The sequence below is a fragment of the Littorina saxatilis genome, linkage group LG1 (assembly GCF_037325665.1).
Source record: "Littorina saxatilis isolate snail1 linkage group LG1, US_GU_Lsax_2.0, whole genome shotgun sequence".
NCBI lineage: Eukaryota > Metazoa > Mollusca > Gastropoda > Littorinimorpha > Littorinidae > Littorina > Littorina saxatilis.
In genome coordinates, this window is record NC_090245.1 from 84,014,330 (window position 1) to 84,030,682 (window position 16,353).

A 16,353-nucleotide genomic window follows, 5' to 3' on the forward strand; every position below is an offset into this window, starting at 1 on the left:
AGAAAAAATAGGGACGTTATTGCGCGCAGACACAATGGGTAGGCTTTATGTCACGGGTGCACGGGGCTAAACAAATTCCCAAAACCAGATTTACACACACACACATTCAAGCACGAAGGTACCAACGAACATACACGCCCCCCCCCCCCCCCCCACACACATTATGCCTTTTGTTGACCAATCGTTCTTTGTCCTAATCCGTGGCATTCTGAGGATTTGTCGTCTTGGGAGTGGAATCTGATTCCCCAAAACAAAATCATAATAATAATTGATTACGACCAAAATTGTCATTGGTTACGGGGTGGTTTACATCTCACGGGGGTAAAAAGAAAGAAGAAGAAAAACAATAGCAGGTAAAGAAGCATGCATTGAATATTGTCACGGACCGAGAGACCTAGCCAGATTTAAACAGCCAGTCAAACAGGTGACAAAATGACTGGCTGCAAGCTCGAACTCAAGCACGCAGACAGACAGACAGACAGACAGACATACATACACACACACACACACCCACACACACACACACATACACCCACACACCCACCCACACACACACACACACACACACACAGAGAGAGACCGACAGACAGACAGACACTGAGACGCGGATACAGAAATATCGATAGCTTCCTTAGTCTTGGCAAGCATTTTCGTACAGACCATTTTAATGAAAGCAGGAGGGGAGCCACACGCTCCTTCAGATTTAAGTATACATCGATCATGACACCGTTGCTACAGGCACGTGCCTTGTATTTTAATGTTCCTCATATTTGTCTGTGTTCGCGCCCTGGTTAGCTGTTGTTGTTGTTGTGTTTGTTGTTGTTGTTGTTGTTGTTGCTGTTGTTGTTGTTGTTGTTGTTGTTGTTGTGTTGGCGCCCTGCTTAGCTGTTGTTGATGTTGCTGTTGTTTTGTTGTTGTTGTTGTTGTTGTTTTGTTGCTGTTGTTCTTGTTCTTGGTGGGTTTTTTGTAAATGTTACTGTACCGTGTATTAGCGTTTTGCAGTCATTGTCTTTCGGTGACAATCATGTACAAGTATACCCAATCTTGTGTAAGCACGTGACCAAACCATCACAAACAGCTCAGTGTAGGATGTGACACGCGTGATGGTCATGAAGCCTTCCGCTAGGACACAGCAGTCTTTCTTTTCTGAGGGGTCTTCTTTTTAAGAAATAGTGTGTGAAATATCAAGGGCAATGTATTGGCTGTGCTCCCACACGTGTATCCAGCATCGGTTACTTCAAAATACACATACAAAAGTGTGTTTTTACACCCCCGGTATAGGGGTGTGTATAGGTTTCGGTCGATGTGTTTGTTTGTTTGTGTTCGCATATAGATCTCAAGAATGAACGGACCGATCGTCACCAAACTTGGTGAACAGGTTCTATACATTCCTGAGACGGTCCTTAGAAAAATTGGGACCAGTCAAACATACGGTTAGGGAGTTATTGGTGGATTAAAATTATACAAGGACTTATAGAGGGTTAAGGTCACTTTTACATTTCACCACTTAGTCATTGCATTTGAATTGTGGAGACACTTTTTTTCATAATGTTAAATTGAGAGAAAAAAATCGCAACACTGAAAGAAGTATTCCTAGCGCCTGTTCTGTGTGTCTCTTCGAAAAAGACGTTGTTCTAAAGAGATTTATTGGAGGTAGACTGAATTATTTTATTTTATTGCTACTTGTCAGGTAGCATACGCAAGCAGTCCTTTACTTGGTTTAAACAAGTTTATTCAATAAATTCCAGCTAGGCTTATGAGCGTACTCTTAAAAGCAAATGAAATTTGGCGGACGATTTTAATATAATAAATTTGAAATAATGTCAAAATAATAATGGTAAATTATGGTAGACAAACATGTAACAATAAAAGGAAAAAAAAAAAGAAACAAAAAACACAATGCTAAACTAACAACAGTACTCACACGCGCTCGCACACTCACTCGCACACACACGCATACAATGACTTCCACATGGTGGAAAATAGAATACTACCAGAACAAGGAAATGTAAACAGTACTGCACATGGTCGTTTCGAACATGGATGAGATAAATGCATTCATTATTCAAAACGTTTGCTTAATAAGATAAACCTGAATAACTGGTCAAATATCAATGCATTTTCGCTGTCTGACTTGTCTCTATTGCCATACAGAAAATCATCAGCGGTTAGCAAATCATAGTTGGGCAGTGTTGACAAGGTGACTTCACGTATTTGAAGAGATAAGGGGCAATGAAAAATATAGTGCTCCGCATTTTCAACAGGATAACCACAAGTGCATGACGGGTCGGGAATTAAATGTCTGTCAAATAGATCACTATTTAGATTGCTGATCCTCGATCTCAGTCTGCAATGGATAATTTCTGATTTTCGATCAGATGTGTATCTATACGAGGGAACAACAGAATCATCAGAACTAATACGTTTTTTAAATAACCCAATAGAATCAAGTTGTTTTACAGTATCTGGAAGCTCATTCCACAGGGAAGTCGAAGACAGAAAAAATGACTTTTTATACAATTCAGTTCGAGAGTGGGGAGTCTGTCTGTCAAGTGGTCTTCGTCTATGGTAAGTCCTTTACTTACGTCATTCTCAGGGAGCGTAGTATAATGCGTGGCTATGGTGTGTGTGTGTGTGTGTGTGTGTGTGTGTGTGTGTGTGTGTGTGTGTGTGTGTGTGTGTGTGTGTGTGTGAATATATGATCGATTTACACTTACTTAGGCTATCTGAGTGAGCGTGTGGCTCCGCCACTGTCGTCATTAAAGGCTTCGCACTGTGTGTGTGTGTGTGTGTGTGTGTGTGTGTGTGTGTGTGTGTTTGGGTGCCGGTGTGCGTGCGTGGGTGTGCGTGCGTGTGTGTGTGTGTGTGTGTGTGTGTGTGTGTGTGTGTGTGTGTGTGTGTGTGAGCGTGTGTGTGATAAATGTCCAAGACACGCGAATCCATACCTGACAAACGTACACACCATCAACAAAGAGAGAGAGAGAGAGAGAGAGAGAGAGAGAGAGAGAGAGAGAGAGAGAGAGGGAGAGAGAGAGACAGTGAGAGAGAGACAGACAGACAGACAGACAGACAGAGACAGAGACAGAGACATAGACACGGACGGACGTACGGACGGACGGACGTACGGACGGACGGACGGACGGACGGACGGACGGACAGACAGACAGACAGACAGACAGACAGACAGACAGAGACAGACAGACTAGACAGACAGACAGACTGACAGACAACAGAGAAAGAAAGTAGTTGGCATTCTGATGTAAACAGTAAAACACAATATAGAGATTTTGAATACAGCTTTTATTTTCAAACGGCTAGCAAAGCAATCAGAGCAGATTTTACAGTTCCAAAATCCTTTGCATTAGATTTGTTCTGTTTTGTTACACTTACAGTAACATTATCAATCTAAATGAAATTCTGTTCGTAGAATACTAAGATCGAAGATAGATACTTGGAGTAACCGTACAGCAACTCGCGAGCTGTCACCAAAAGCAGATTACAAATTTATACATCAACAGCCTGAACTTTCTCTCCCATGGTCTATTTGAGTGTGTGCGGTGTGTGTGTGTGTGTGTGTGTGGGTGTGTGTGGAGGTAATCATGCTTGGCCGCGTGCGTGGGTGCTGGGTCACATGCGTGCTCATGGCCTACAGGTCTATGTTGGTTTAATAGTATGTCATTGTGTTATTATACTCCAATACAATCTTACGAGATAAATATTGCCGGAGAGGTAAATTATACACGAACACACTAAAATATAGACATACATACAAATAAAGTTGAGCCCATACATAATTCAACGTTGAAAGAGTGAAATTAATATATTAATTGATTCTTGAATCCTCTACTTGCAGAGTCGCTTCTTCTCACCAAATAAAATACAGTGCAGTTGAAACACTTGCAGACTGAATCACGTTTACATTTTTCTGCGTGTTACAACAATATCAAATATTACAGAATAGAAAGGCATTTTTCAATAATGTCGTTTAAATTGACTAAGGCTCGCTTTCAAAATCAAGCAATTCTTCTTGAAGTAAAAGCGCGGGTGATTTGTGTGTAATACATTGTAATTGTTATCTATTTCTCATTTATTAATCTATATTTTATTTCTCAATGCTAAATCCACCGTATTCACAACAAGGATAATCATCGTAACTACGAGACTGTGTGATTGCAAAGGAACAATTAAACAATGCAATCAACATGCAAACAATCGGTATAAAAAATCAATAAAAAAAAACACGCACACGTACACATAAGGATACACACACGTTACAAGAACAACAACAATAACACGAACGACGACAATCCACGTAACAACAACAACAGTCAATTGTCAGTTCCTAGAAATAGAAACGCTCATTTAGAGTGTTTACTTTGTTTACTCTCTTTTGACAAAATAGTATGTTTTCTCAATGACAAAGAAACTTCGCTGCACTGTTCCATATATATATGTGTCCGTCAAAGTCTGCATCATTAGGCCTACTCATCAAGTGAAATTTATGAAAGTGTCAGTTCAACACGTGCTAAATATCGGAACAAAACACAAAGACAGCAAGACCTGCTAACCACATAGACATGAACATTTGAATTCAATACCGTCTGAGTTTTCCAGCAGCAGTAGCAGCTTTCAAACTCGATACATGTACTCATTTTTAGTATCTTGTTTTCAGTTTTCATGAGCTAATCGGTATAGGCTAAGAGCAATTTCATGTTCTGATCCTTTTAGAGATTAGATTGCTTCCTTCAGGCAACTCAACACTAAACAACACCCCATTTGTGTAATGTCGACTTAAGTCACAAGCTAGTATACATGTGCATCAAGTATAATATTTGAGTCTCTTGGGTCCCTCGAGTCCAAGGTACATTACGATTTAAGAAAGCAGGCATATGCTGCGGGGTTAGGACAATCATTCTGTAGCTGACTTCATGGTTATGTCACACTCATTAGTTGACACAGGGTTCAACAAGTTTCCCCGACACTGTTTCACAACACAAAGGCCTACATGACAAATGTGTGCACCTCGCTGCACTTCCCTTCAAACAACGATTAGCAACGGGCGTGACCCCCACCTGTTCACAGGTCAACAGCCACAACCTTGCCCCCATGACAACCAATCCAGACACGTTTGTCACAGTCAGTGGCCAGACGACATGGCGTGTCAAGCTTCAGTTACTGAACTAGCCCCGAACAGTGAGATGTGTAGAACAGTACACAAATACGAACGGAGAGACTCGGAAACTCGAGTCATTGAGTCGTCGCCACGCTCGAGAACTCGAGTGTAATATTTGAAGTTAAAATCTCCCTCGACTACGGTGCGACAAATTAGCTCAGTCGGTAGAGTCCCCGATTGACGGTGCGCTAGTTCTTACTTTTGTGGTCCCAGGTTCGCTTCGTTTCGAAGGCAATTTTATTTTTATTTTTTTCTGAACTCGTAATTTTTTTTTTATTCATTTGCTTCATTCCAAACGGTTTTCAACTTTTTCTTGTTTTCTTAAGTCTATATAATTGTATTTTTTTTCATTTTGATTTATCCCAAAGATTATGAGTCGTGTATTGAAAATCGAATATAGTGCATGAGTGCCATTGAACAGCTTTCCCACAATTTTTTTTTTTTTTTTTTTTTTGCTTAACGCCCAGCCGACCACGAAGGGCCATATCAGGGCGGTGCTGCTTTGACATATAACGTGCGCCACACACAAGACAGAAGTCGCAGCACAGGCTTCATGTCTCACCCAGTCACATTATTCTGACACCGGACCAACCAGTCCAAGCACTAACTCCATAATGCCAGACGCCAGGCGGAGCAGCCACTACATTGCCAATTTTAAAGTCTTAGGTCTTTCCCACAATCCCGTATTCTATTTTTAGTAATGGATATTCCCAAGAAAAGGTCAAAGGGCATAATTTTATGTATCATCGCGTGTCGACTGCTGGTAATAGTACTTAGCTGCTTCTATCATAGTAATATACCGTCAAAGTTTGCCTGCAGCGGTATCAGCTTTCAAACTCGATACTCATTTTTAGTATCTCTTTTTCAATTTTCATTAGCTAATCGGTATAGAGCAATTTCATGTTCTGATACTTGAGATCAGATTGCTACCTTCAGGCGGCAACTCAACACAAAGTCATTTGTTTCATTGATGCACATTTGTACTAACACCCCATTTTTGTAATGTCGACTTAACTTCACAAGTTAGTATAAATGTGCATCAATGAAGCTATAAGCTTTGGCTGGGTCATTCGGGAAGACCCATCAAAACAGATGAACACCTATAATGCATGCCCACGTGTAATAAAAAGGATTAACCGCCAAAGGGCAGAAGCGGGGAACTACCAATTTCTAGAGCTTAAATGCACCTGTCAATCCGACCTCAGCATTGCTCATTTGACTTTGGAGTGTGATTTGAACTCATGCCACTTTCAACCCCTGACTCAGTTTATAAACTCGAATAGAAATATCCTGCCAAATACCCCAAATGAAAAATTAAGCTATATTTTAAGTTTTAATAAAGACCTTGGGTGGCAAGGTCCCAAACTTATTGCTGGACTTGTGCACACGCACCCACTTGGTCCCTGGATATGAAGAGACATTGCTGCGGCTGACGCCATTGCTTCTCATACAGCTACTATATATGTTTTACCTTTAAGAATACCATTTTATATCCAAGTATCTCTTATTTTCATTTTTAATTAGATGAGCGAGAGTGTGCGGGGGTGGGAGGGTGCTGAACCACTGTACATAAAGGGAAAGTTTGTGTGCGCGTCTGTGTGTGTTTTAAACCTGATACAAATGTCGCCAATGTTTTTACAGATTGACGTTAGATTTTATCATCATCATCATCAATTAAACAAATGACTTGTGTCCCTTAAATTGGGTCCAAGGTACATAACGATTTAACAAAGCAGGCACGAAATGTTTGGAGCAGAAGATGCCGGAGGGGATAGGAAATTAATTATGTAGCTGACTTCATGGTTATGTCACACTCATTAGTTGACATTATGTTCCACAAGTTTCCCCGACACTGTTTCACAACACATACAAGACACATGTGTGCACCTCACTGCACTTCCCTTCAGACAACGATCAGCAACGGGCGTGACCCCCACCTGTTCACAGGTCAACAGCCACAACCTTGCCCCCATGACAACCAATCCAGACACGTTTGTCACAGTCAGTGGCCAGACGACATGGCGTGTCAAGCTTTATGGACCCGGTGTCCAGATAGCGAACCAAACGTCCGCCATCTGCAAAATCAACCACGTGAACCCGACTGTCCTTCTCCACCAGCACCAACAGCAACTCTTCACCTTTGATTTTGCAGAAACGAGCGTCTAGTACTGTCTTGGTTGTCGTGTACTTGCACAAAAGTGGTAGGGTACTTGCGCTTTCAAGGTGGTGTATCGCTGCTTCTTTGCCTGCGATCGCAGCAATTTTCTTCTCCCCCTGAGAAACATCTTGCAAAATGCCATTGCTATGCATATGGTCAACGATTACTGTGGTATTGCATTTCCAAGGTTTCACTGAATGGACGGTTACTCGACACATTTTAACTTCACCTGCCAAGTTTATATGCATGTATCCGAAACCACTTGCACAGTTGGCGAACGGGAAACAATCGTGATAGTTTGAATGAAAAGTTGATAATTTACCAACTGAAGAGACCATGTCAAGATTACCACTCCCCTTTCCCTTTGCTAACACAACATCGCCCATCACCGCCATTAGAACATTTCCATGCACAGCTTGTTCAAGAACACACAGCACGTTGCCCTGTTCATCAAAGAGCTTCATCTGGCTCGCCGATCCATCAGACGGTGTGTACTTAACCCACACCCGGTTATTGCTGATGGGACAGATAGCATTTGGCTTTGAGTCAGGATTCTTGGAAAAGATGAACGCCTTCTGTTGTTTCTTCTTCATGCTAGCAGTGGCTTCACCCGACGATTTAACATCAACTTTACCGACACCCTGTGATGGCTCTGTGGCGGATGTTTGTCCGTCGGGTTTCGCCGATTTAGATTCCAACACGCCAAGGAAAGCTCGCAGACGAGGCTGATTGATTGCTGTGGTGTCGTGATTGACCACAAATGTATCAGCACTCTTCTTTAGGACTTTGCGGACATCGGTGAGATCGAGATCTTCTCTGGGGGATGCTTCCAATTGTTGTTCCAGGGTCACAAGGTCGGTGTCTGTCCCGTCCCTCAGGGCTCGAGCCAAGTGATCATGTTGTGCTTGAAACGCAGATTTTGTGTTGCGCAATTGCTCAAAATCGTTTTGTATTGGCGTCATAAACCGGTTGGCCGCTGATTGGACGCTCTTTACTGCTTCATTCAGTGATTGGTCAAGCCATTGCCGGAGAGTCTCAGCGCGATTCCGAAAGTCGCGCTCTGTTTTCTCCTGTTGCTCTGCGATCTTTGCATTGCAATTTTCAAGGGAAAGTAGCATTTGGTCAATCTGTTGCATCTGCAATGTCAGATCACCCAGCATGCCTTGCAGCTTAGCCTTGACCCTGGCGCCCTCGTCCACAAGGTCGTGTGTAGGGTGACCCTCGTGCAAGGTCAGCTTGCACTGCATACAGATGTTTGCTCGACACTTGTTGCAGTGAAGCAGCAGCTTCTGGTCGCTGTGTTTCGCGCACCACTCCTCCCTCCCCCTCCTCTGTTGCCCCGCCCTCTTGGGTGAGCTCCCTGCCCCTCCACACGCCCCCTCCTCTTCCCCCTCAGGCTCCAGAGACACCACACTGTGACCACGACATGCTGTAATGGAGTCGTGGACTCTTCTGCAGGGGAGACAATACCTCTGCTGACACTGTAGGCAGGTATGAGTGGCCTCCCTGTCCTCAGCGCAAACGTCACACAGCCGGCGTTTGGAAGAGGCTTCATCCTGTACGTCTGCTTCAACGTAGAAGTTGGACTGTAAGGAAAACGGAAACGCTTTTGAGGAATGAAACAAGCAGCATTGTCTGAGGCTGGTATGAGACAGAACATTGCAAATACAGGCACAGTAATGAGAAACAAAAACAAACAGTGCAAATCCCACACAAGAAAAGTTAACACAAATAAACAGATGATTAAAGGCACAGTAAGCCTCCCGTAAACCATCACAGATACTGTTAGGCTTTTACACACAGTACAAACACACTTTCATTTAAACAATCACCGCTTGAGAACATCCTAGGTGCCCTCTGTAAAGAGCGAGCAATTTTCAAAGAATGTATTTGTGCGTGGTTTATCTTACCCCTGAGCCATCGTGAACCCTTGTGATCCAGGTTTCCTTTTTCACAATGTTGTCATCAGTTTGTAATTCGCTGTGAGCTTATCTGCAATAGCACGTTATTATGTACCTCTGACTATGCACGACACAAACGGCTGTGGTTCACAAAAACTCCAGCAATGGCTTTTGACTGTTCAGAGGAACAGTACTGGCGATAGGCATAAACCGTCGGGAGAACCACGACCTTGCGTGACCCTGCTTCAGGGCTTTTCTTGTTTCAAACGTTCAACACTTCGAATTGTACTGATCTTGTCTAGATGAAAAAAGAAATATTTTATTATTTAAGAATGTTTTTGTAACAAGCTGTCAATTTATTATTTAGATTTTAAAAGTTAGGTCTAGCGCCAAAACGCACCACGGTCCGATTGTCTCTGAGACAATCCGCAAAATTAATTCTTTAAAAATTGCTCGCTCTTTACGTAGGGCACCTAGGATGTTCCCGTTTGGTGAGCGTTCAAATGGAAGCAGGGGCGGATCAGTTCATTTTATGGGGGGGGGGGGGGGTCAAAAGTATATTGTGAAGATATGGGTGTGAAGGCGCGAAACGCCGAGCCGACGGCGCAAGGCGCCTAGCTTGCTAGGGGGGTCCGGGGGCATGCCCCCCCTGGAAAATTTTGAAAAAAAGGATGCAAAATGGTGCAATCTGGTGCATTCTGAGGATGATCATTACCAGTTTCAGGCAGCAGATTTTGTCACTGATTAATACCCCCAAAAAACACAATTTTTTAATTTTTATTTTTGGCTGGGGAGGGGGGGTTTCCGGAAACCCCAGAAGCCCCCCCCCCCCCCTCGTCCGCCCCTGGGAAGGGTGTTTGTACTGTGTGGAAAAGCCTGACAGTATCTGTGATGGTTTACGGGAGGCTTACTGTGCCTTTAACAAACAACATAATTGACCCAGGAAGAAATATTGACAGCAAATTAGAACAGGTAACTAATGCACATTCAAAGCACCATTATATTACTGATAGGCAATAAATGGCACAAGCCACCTTTATGTATAATTAACAACTAATGTAATTTCTCAGATTATAGATACGTGAACCACACTAAAGTATAGTTAGTATGTCTGCACAACATAACAAACCAAATAACAGTAACTCCAAACTAATCTGACGTCGAGACACAGCATTATTATTCACAGCATAATACCAGTAAAAACACTATTTTGAGGATCAACAGTAATTAAGAATATTGTAGTCAAGATTTAAGGTATCAACTTTGCAATACATGCCTGCACACACACACACACACACACACACACGCAACCAAACACACACACACACATGAATTCACACACACACACACAAACACACACACACACACACGCACGCACGCACGCACGCACACACACTAACATACACACACATTCACACAGCCCCCCCCCTCTCTCTCTCTCTCTCTCTGATCCTCTCTGACTCTCTCTCTCTCTCTCTCTCTGATCCTCTCTCTCTCTCTCTCTTTGATCCTCTCTCTCTCTCTCAGTCTCTCTCTCTTCTCACCTGCAGGGCAGACACTCCCCTAGGCGGCAGGATGACCGGTGCCCGGCAGGCAGGACAGAGGAAGGAGGGGGAGACGCCGGCCACGGCCTGCAGACAGCTCTGACAGAACGTGTGGAAACACGGCAACAGCTTGGGACGACGGTACTTCTCCAGACACACTGCACACGTCACCTTGTTCACGCTCATGTCCACTGGCCCTGTAGTCTGCTTTCCTCTTCTTTTCCTCCACCACCCGTCGCCATTTTGGTGAAATAGGTTTTTTACAGAAAATTCAGACTTGATGCTAGTGTTTTTGAACTTTGGAATCCCCGCTGTCTGCCGCGCGCTCTAGTCGTCTGATTCGCGTCCCTGTTTTACCTCTAGGCCCTACCCGTCGCAATTTTGGACAAAGGGATATATTGCAGAAAATCAAAATTCAGGTTCGTTGCTGGTATTTAGCGAGTTTAACATCCACTGATTTATCGGCTGCTGTCCGCCGCTTGTTTCGTCCGATGGGTGCTCTTTTCACCTACACGCGTCGCCATTTTGGCAAACTGATATTTATTGAAATCAGTCTGGCCGCCTATACTGACTTTCGTTGAACAGCTCAGTAGTGGCGTGGCCGAAGGAAAACATAATCACTTGCACACTGTTTCCGATGGATTTGTCAGCTACCAGCTTGTTCAGATTCTGCACCAGTCCTCGCCATATCTGATTTATAAATGGGACAGTAGAAGTTTTACTGACGCGTTCCACTTGTTAGGCCTACTTGTCGGATGACATTTTTACAGCCCTCTTTTTCAGTTCTGACTACGCCTGTCAGGTCAACTACCAACATGGTGATCGACACCACTCGCTAACTCCAACATCCAAAACTCACCGGAATGTGTTCTGTTCTTGACCTTGGTATCAAAGTCTGTTCTTCACATCCTAATTGTTTTGATGCATCCGACATAACGTGTCAACAGTCTTGAAACCAATACAGACTACCGCAGACTTCATTGTGCATTCTACCGATAATTTTCCACAACGAAAATGCAGGTTATGTGAGTCAGCCTCAGCACAGTTAGAAGCTGTCATTTGTATCAAAGCTCGCTCTTCTGTTCACAACGGTCTCTATTTTTATCGTGGGTTTTCCCCAATGAAGTCAACTTTCAGTTTGCTTCAAGGCAGGTTTCACAATCTTCAATCACAGACTTCCTTTTTTTTCAACAAAATCAATCTTGACAGAGATCTTTGAAATAGTGTTTTTATTAAAGCCTTACATCCTCCTGGATGGAATCAAGACAAAAACTTGTATGGAGACGCATTCTTGTCGACATAATGTGATAGCTTGTTACAGTACTCTATCAAACAAAGGGATAGACGTAAACAGAATTGGGTAACGATTTATTCAAAGAATATTGTCCAGAGGCTTTAATAAATTAAGCAATAACAATGCAAGCAAAATATCATTTCCGAGCTCAGTGAAAAAAGCAGCAAATAAGGACTAATTATGGGAATTCCGTTCTTCTGAACTGCTATTTCGCTGTGATGCACGTCATGAGCATACCTTCAAAAGTAACAATGTTAATTGCACTCCATTTCTCACTTAAAAAAAAAGTAGAATCATTGACCAATAGAAAAAAAACGAGTTTGGAATTTTTTTTGCATATTCTTGGGGAATAAATACCTGAAAATGTAACCCTACCCTCTAAATGGTGACATCATGACAGCGAAAAAAAATATACAGAACAAGTCATGTGAAGCGATAATAAAACATTAAGTTGGTTTGAAACTAAAAGATCAACATTGGAATCAGGGACGAGTCATTAACAATGCTAGTGAGATTTGGCTAGCCGAAACCAGAAGACCGAGACGGGTTGCCTCCGCGAAGCATATGAACAAAACGGGCGATTTTTCTCATTTGAGCAGATTTTCACACTAAGCATGACATATCTGTTTATACATTGGGATCCAGGAAATCCAAAGGATACAATGCAATAACTTTTGAATCTGTAATCAAAAGTGTTATTGTTATTTGCAATTTTTAGAATGTTATGTACCAAATTTTATAATACATTTCATAACTTGACGAAATGTAAAACAAGTCGCGTAAAGCGATATAAAAACATGTAGTCAATCTATAGGCATCAAATTGAAGGATAAACTAAAAAAAAAACAGTCCGATCGGCGAGACTAAATTCAGATAGTCTCGGCTAACCATACCCGAAAACCGTCACGGATCACACTCATCTCCGCGAAGCATACTCAACCTGTTTTCTTTAATTCTGAACGCGTTTTTAAAGTAAACATAACATATGTATATATATATTTTAAATCAGGAGAAGATAAGAAGTACAATGCAGTAGTGTTTGAATCTGTAATGAAATATTTGTTTTTGATGACAATTTTAATGAGCGAACTAATTCACTTATTTTCAAGCTACCTGGCTCAAATGCAATATCAAAGTCCCGACTTAATCAAAGATTACTTAACAGGTCCGCCTCAACTATCACAAAAACGGAAATGACGTCATCAAAGACTGTGGCAGAGTACCTTAACGCAGTCCTAGTATATCCACTACTGACTGAACTGTGGCATAGTACCTGGACGCAGTCCCAGTATATCCACTACAGACTGAACTGTGGCATAGTACATGGACGCTGTCCCAGTATATCCACTACAGACTGAACCTTAATGTCTTGCATTTTCTACAACAACTACTCTGCACACATAAGAAAACCCAACCCCTCTCGCACGCACACATGCAAGTACGCACGCATCAACACTCACACACACACACACACACACACACACACACACACACACACACACACACACACACACACACACACACACACACACACACACACACACACACACACACACTACTTATTAAAAGCATGTTACGTCCAAACCTTTTAACAGCCATTCCAACTGAACAGATTTGTAATTAAAGTTTTTGAGACAGACACATTTAGAAAAAAGACCGTTTACTTCACATGCGATTGTATCGACTAAACATAAACACATTCATTGTTTTTTTTAACTAAGTGTGTTCATCTATCTCTGTTCTTTGGTTTCTAATGTACTTTTCACTGGATTTCTTTGTGTGTTTTTGTACTGGTGCCTTTGTCTATTGCAATGTGGCTAAAAAGGGAAATCGTGTCTGTCTCATTTCTCACGACCGACCTACCTTTTTCGCTGGTGGGGAATACAAACTTGACTTAAATTCGATCAAAGTTTATTTTTCATATGTAAATTCCGAAGACATTCGACACAGACCAGTGAAAATTCACGACTAAACAAAACGAAACATTTTATTTAATATCAAAGTCAGGGACATACCCGACTCTGAAGACTGTGAAACCTGTCTCAAGCCGTCAGTGGTGTAAGGGAAGCAACCGTGTCAATGCAGAGGATTGTCGAGGAAGTTATGTCCCATGTCCTCACGAGCAAAGAAGTCGGTTGCAAAGTGTTGAGGGCCAACATTTCGGGCACTCTCACTTTTGTGCCTTGGTGTAAATGGACGTTCAATTTCGGTATAGATATTTGAGTTTAAGAGTGTCAATAACCTATGCAATTAAACCATTCTGTTTTTTTCATTTCTGCGTCCGGCATTAGCCCGTGGTTACTGAAAAACAGGTAAAATACGTATAATGCCAGATCTAGAATTGTGCAAATCCTTTGGTTTTTTAACTTTGTTCATCTCACCGCAGTCACTTCGATGTTTATATTTACACTTTTAACATGTAACCATAATCAAATTCCCTCACACATTTACCCATGTTGCACCCCCGAGGGCCCCAAAGGGGGGGTATCATCACGATCACGGGAAGGGAAATTTTAGCTTTCACGATCACAGTTACCTTGATTTTTGTTTTCACGATCACAAACACCTTGACGAATAGAGGATCATAGAGTGATACAGCTGTGAAAAATGTACGTTAAAAATAAAATGCTTTGCAATAATGCCCATCACGATCACGAAAACAAATGACGATCACGATCACGAGACTTGATTTTTGTGTCATCACGGATCACGGGCAAAGTCCCATCACGATCACAGAAATGGAAATTTCAGCAATCACGGTCACAGAAAGGTCAAAAAACGCCAATCACGATCACGATTTTAAACCCTTTGGGGCCCTCACCCCCCCCCCCCCCCCACCCCACCCCTCCTCCTCCAAAGCCACGCACACACAAACATACTAAAACATGTCACAATGTCTCTAAAATGATGCGACGTAACAGTAGTTAGTCTTGCACGTAAAAAGCATTATTCCCCTTTGTTACTTTCTTTGCACAACTGGTGCTTCAGTAAACAAGAATCATGTCGCGTAAAGCGAAATGAATACACTTAGTAACATTGTCGGCCATATATACAGAATGGAGCAGAACACACCGCATTTTTGTAACTAAAAGTAAACATACATGTATATATATGCAAATGATAAAATGGTCACGAAATTGGAAGAAATGAAGAATGGCGAATAGTAGTACTGGCACTACCTTGTTTGTATCTATGTTTGAACATGCGTCACTGTTTGAACACACACACACACACACACACACACACACACACACACACACACACACACACACATACAAACACACACACACACACACACACACAAACGCACACACACACATACTCGCACACACACACATACTCGCACACACACACACACACACACGCACACGCACACGCACACACACACACACACACACACACACACACACACACACACACACACAAACTGGGATTTATTATTTCTACGATTTATTTCATTAGAAACCATTTCGCTTCACAATTCACTTCATCGTGATTATTGATAATGACTCTAGAATCGGAAGTTGTTTTAGCACTATGACGAAGGCACGAGAAGGCAATTGTTAACAGTAGTAAGGCATTCTCTGGTGCATGCTGTTCAAGTCTTTTTGTGCATTCAACTGTCGACTGTTGCGAATTGCATAAAGATCATTTAACTTGAGTACATTAAGCAGGTGAAGCTTACTTTTAACAAGAAAACAACGTGACAGGACAAATGGGCATTGTATGATTTATATGTAGTGTGCACTCAATAATAACTGTAACAGGGATCGCTGGTAATAACATGCAAACATGACCACAATCAGATAACTACGATATTGTCAGAACCAGGTATCAAATGGCAAGAGTGGGTGTAATAATTATTTGGGCACTTGTTGCGATATCAAGTTACATTTTTGTTTTCTTAAATTCTTCTTTTTTTTTATTATTCTTTCTTTCATCTTTTCCTCTTCAGAAGACGGGCCAACCTCGAGACACAGGTGTCAGCGACAAAGGCCTGTGTTCGTGGAAAACAAAGGTTCAGTCGCAGGCATATGTTTTCGACAAGATAGTGCTAGCTGTATTGCTCTGCTCTACAACCTAATTTGCTCAACCCTGAATACTCCGTGTAGGTTGAGTTACCGCTGGTCACATTAAAATTAGCCCAGATTTTAACCTTTGATGTCGGCCACATAATTAAACAGAGAGAGAGAATTAGCCCAGATTTTAACCTTTGATGTCGGCCACATAATTAAACAGAGAGAGAGAGCGAGAGAGACACAGAGAGAGAGAGACAGAGAGAA

The 16,353-nt window shown here is 42.2% G+C and overlaps 1 protein-coding gene across 1 annotated transcript; it reads right to left on the reverse strand.

The window, feature by feature from the left end:
* Positions 1–6,847: 6,847 nt before the first annotated feature.
* LOC138981849 (E3 ubiquitin-protein ligase TRIM45-like) lies at positions 6,848–11,469 on the reverse strand. Its single transcript, XM_070354961.1, has 2 exons — positions 10,777–11,469; positions 6,848–8,917 (listed from the first exon to the last, which is right to left on the reverse strand). The coding sequence occupies exons 1-2, from the start codon at positions 10,960–10,962 to the stop codon at positions 7,115–7,117; spliced, it is 1,989 nt and encodes a 662-aa protein (XP_070211062.1). The 5' UTR covers positions 10,963–11,469; the 3' UTR covers positions 6,848–7,114.
* Between the last annotated feature and the right edge of the window lie 4,884 nt (positions 11,470–16,353).

What these genes read in the sequence shown, in the direction of transcription:
- LOC138981849 (XM_070354961.1), bottom strand. Translation starts at nt 10,962, where the DNA reads ATGAGCGTGAACAAGGTGACGTGTGCAGTGTGTCTGGAGAAGTACCGT. An exon ending in GGGGAGTGTCTGCCCTGCAG is followed by an intron (nt 8,918 to 10,776) that starts GTGAGAAGAGAG and finishes TTTTCCTTACAG; the next exon opens with TCCAACTTCTACGTTGAAGC.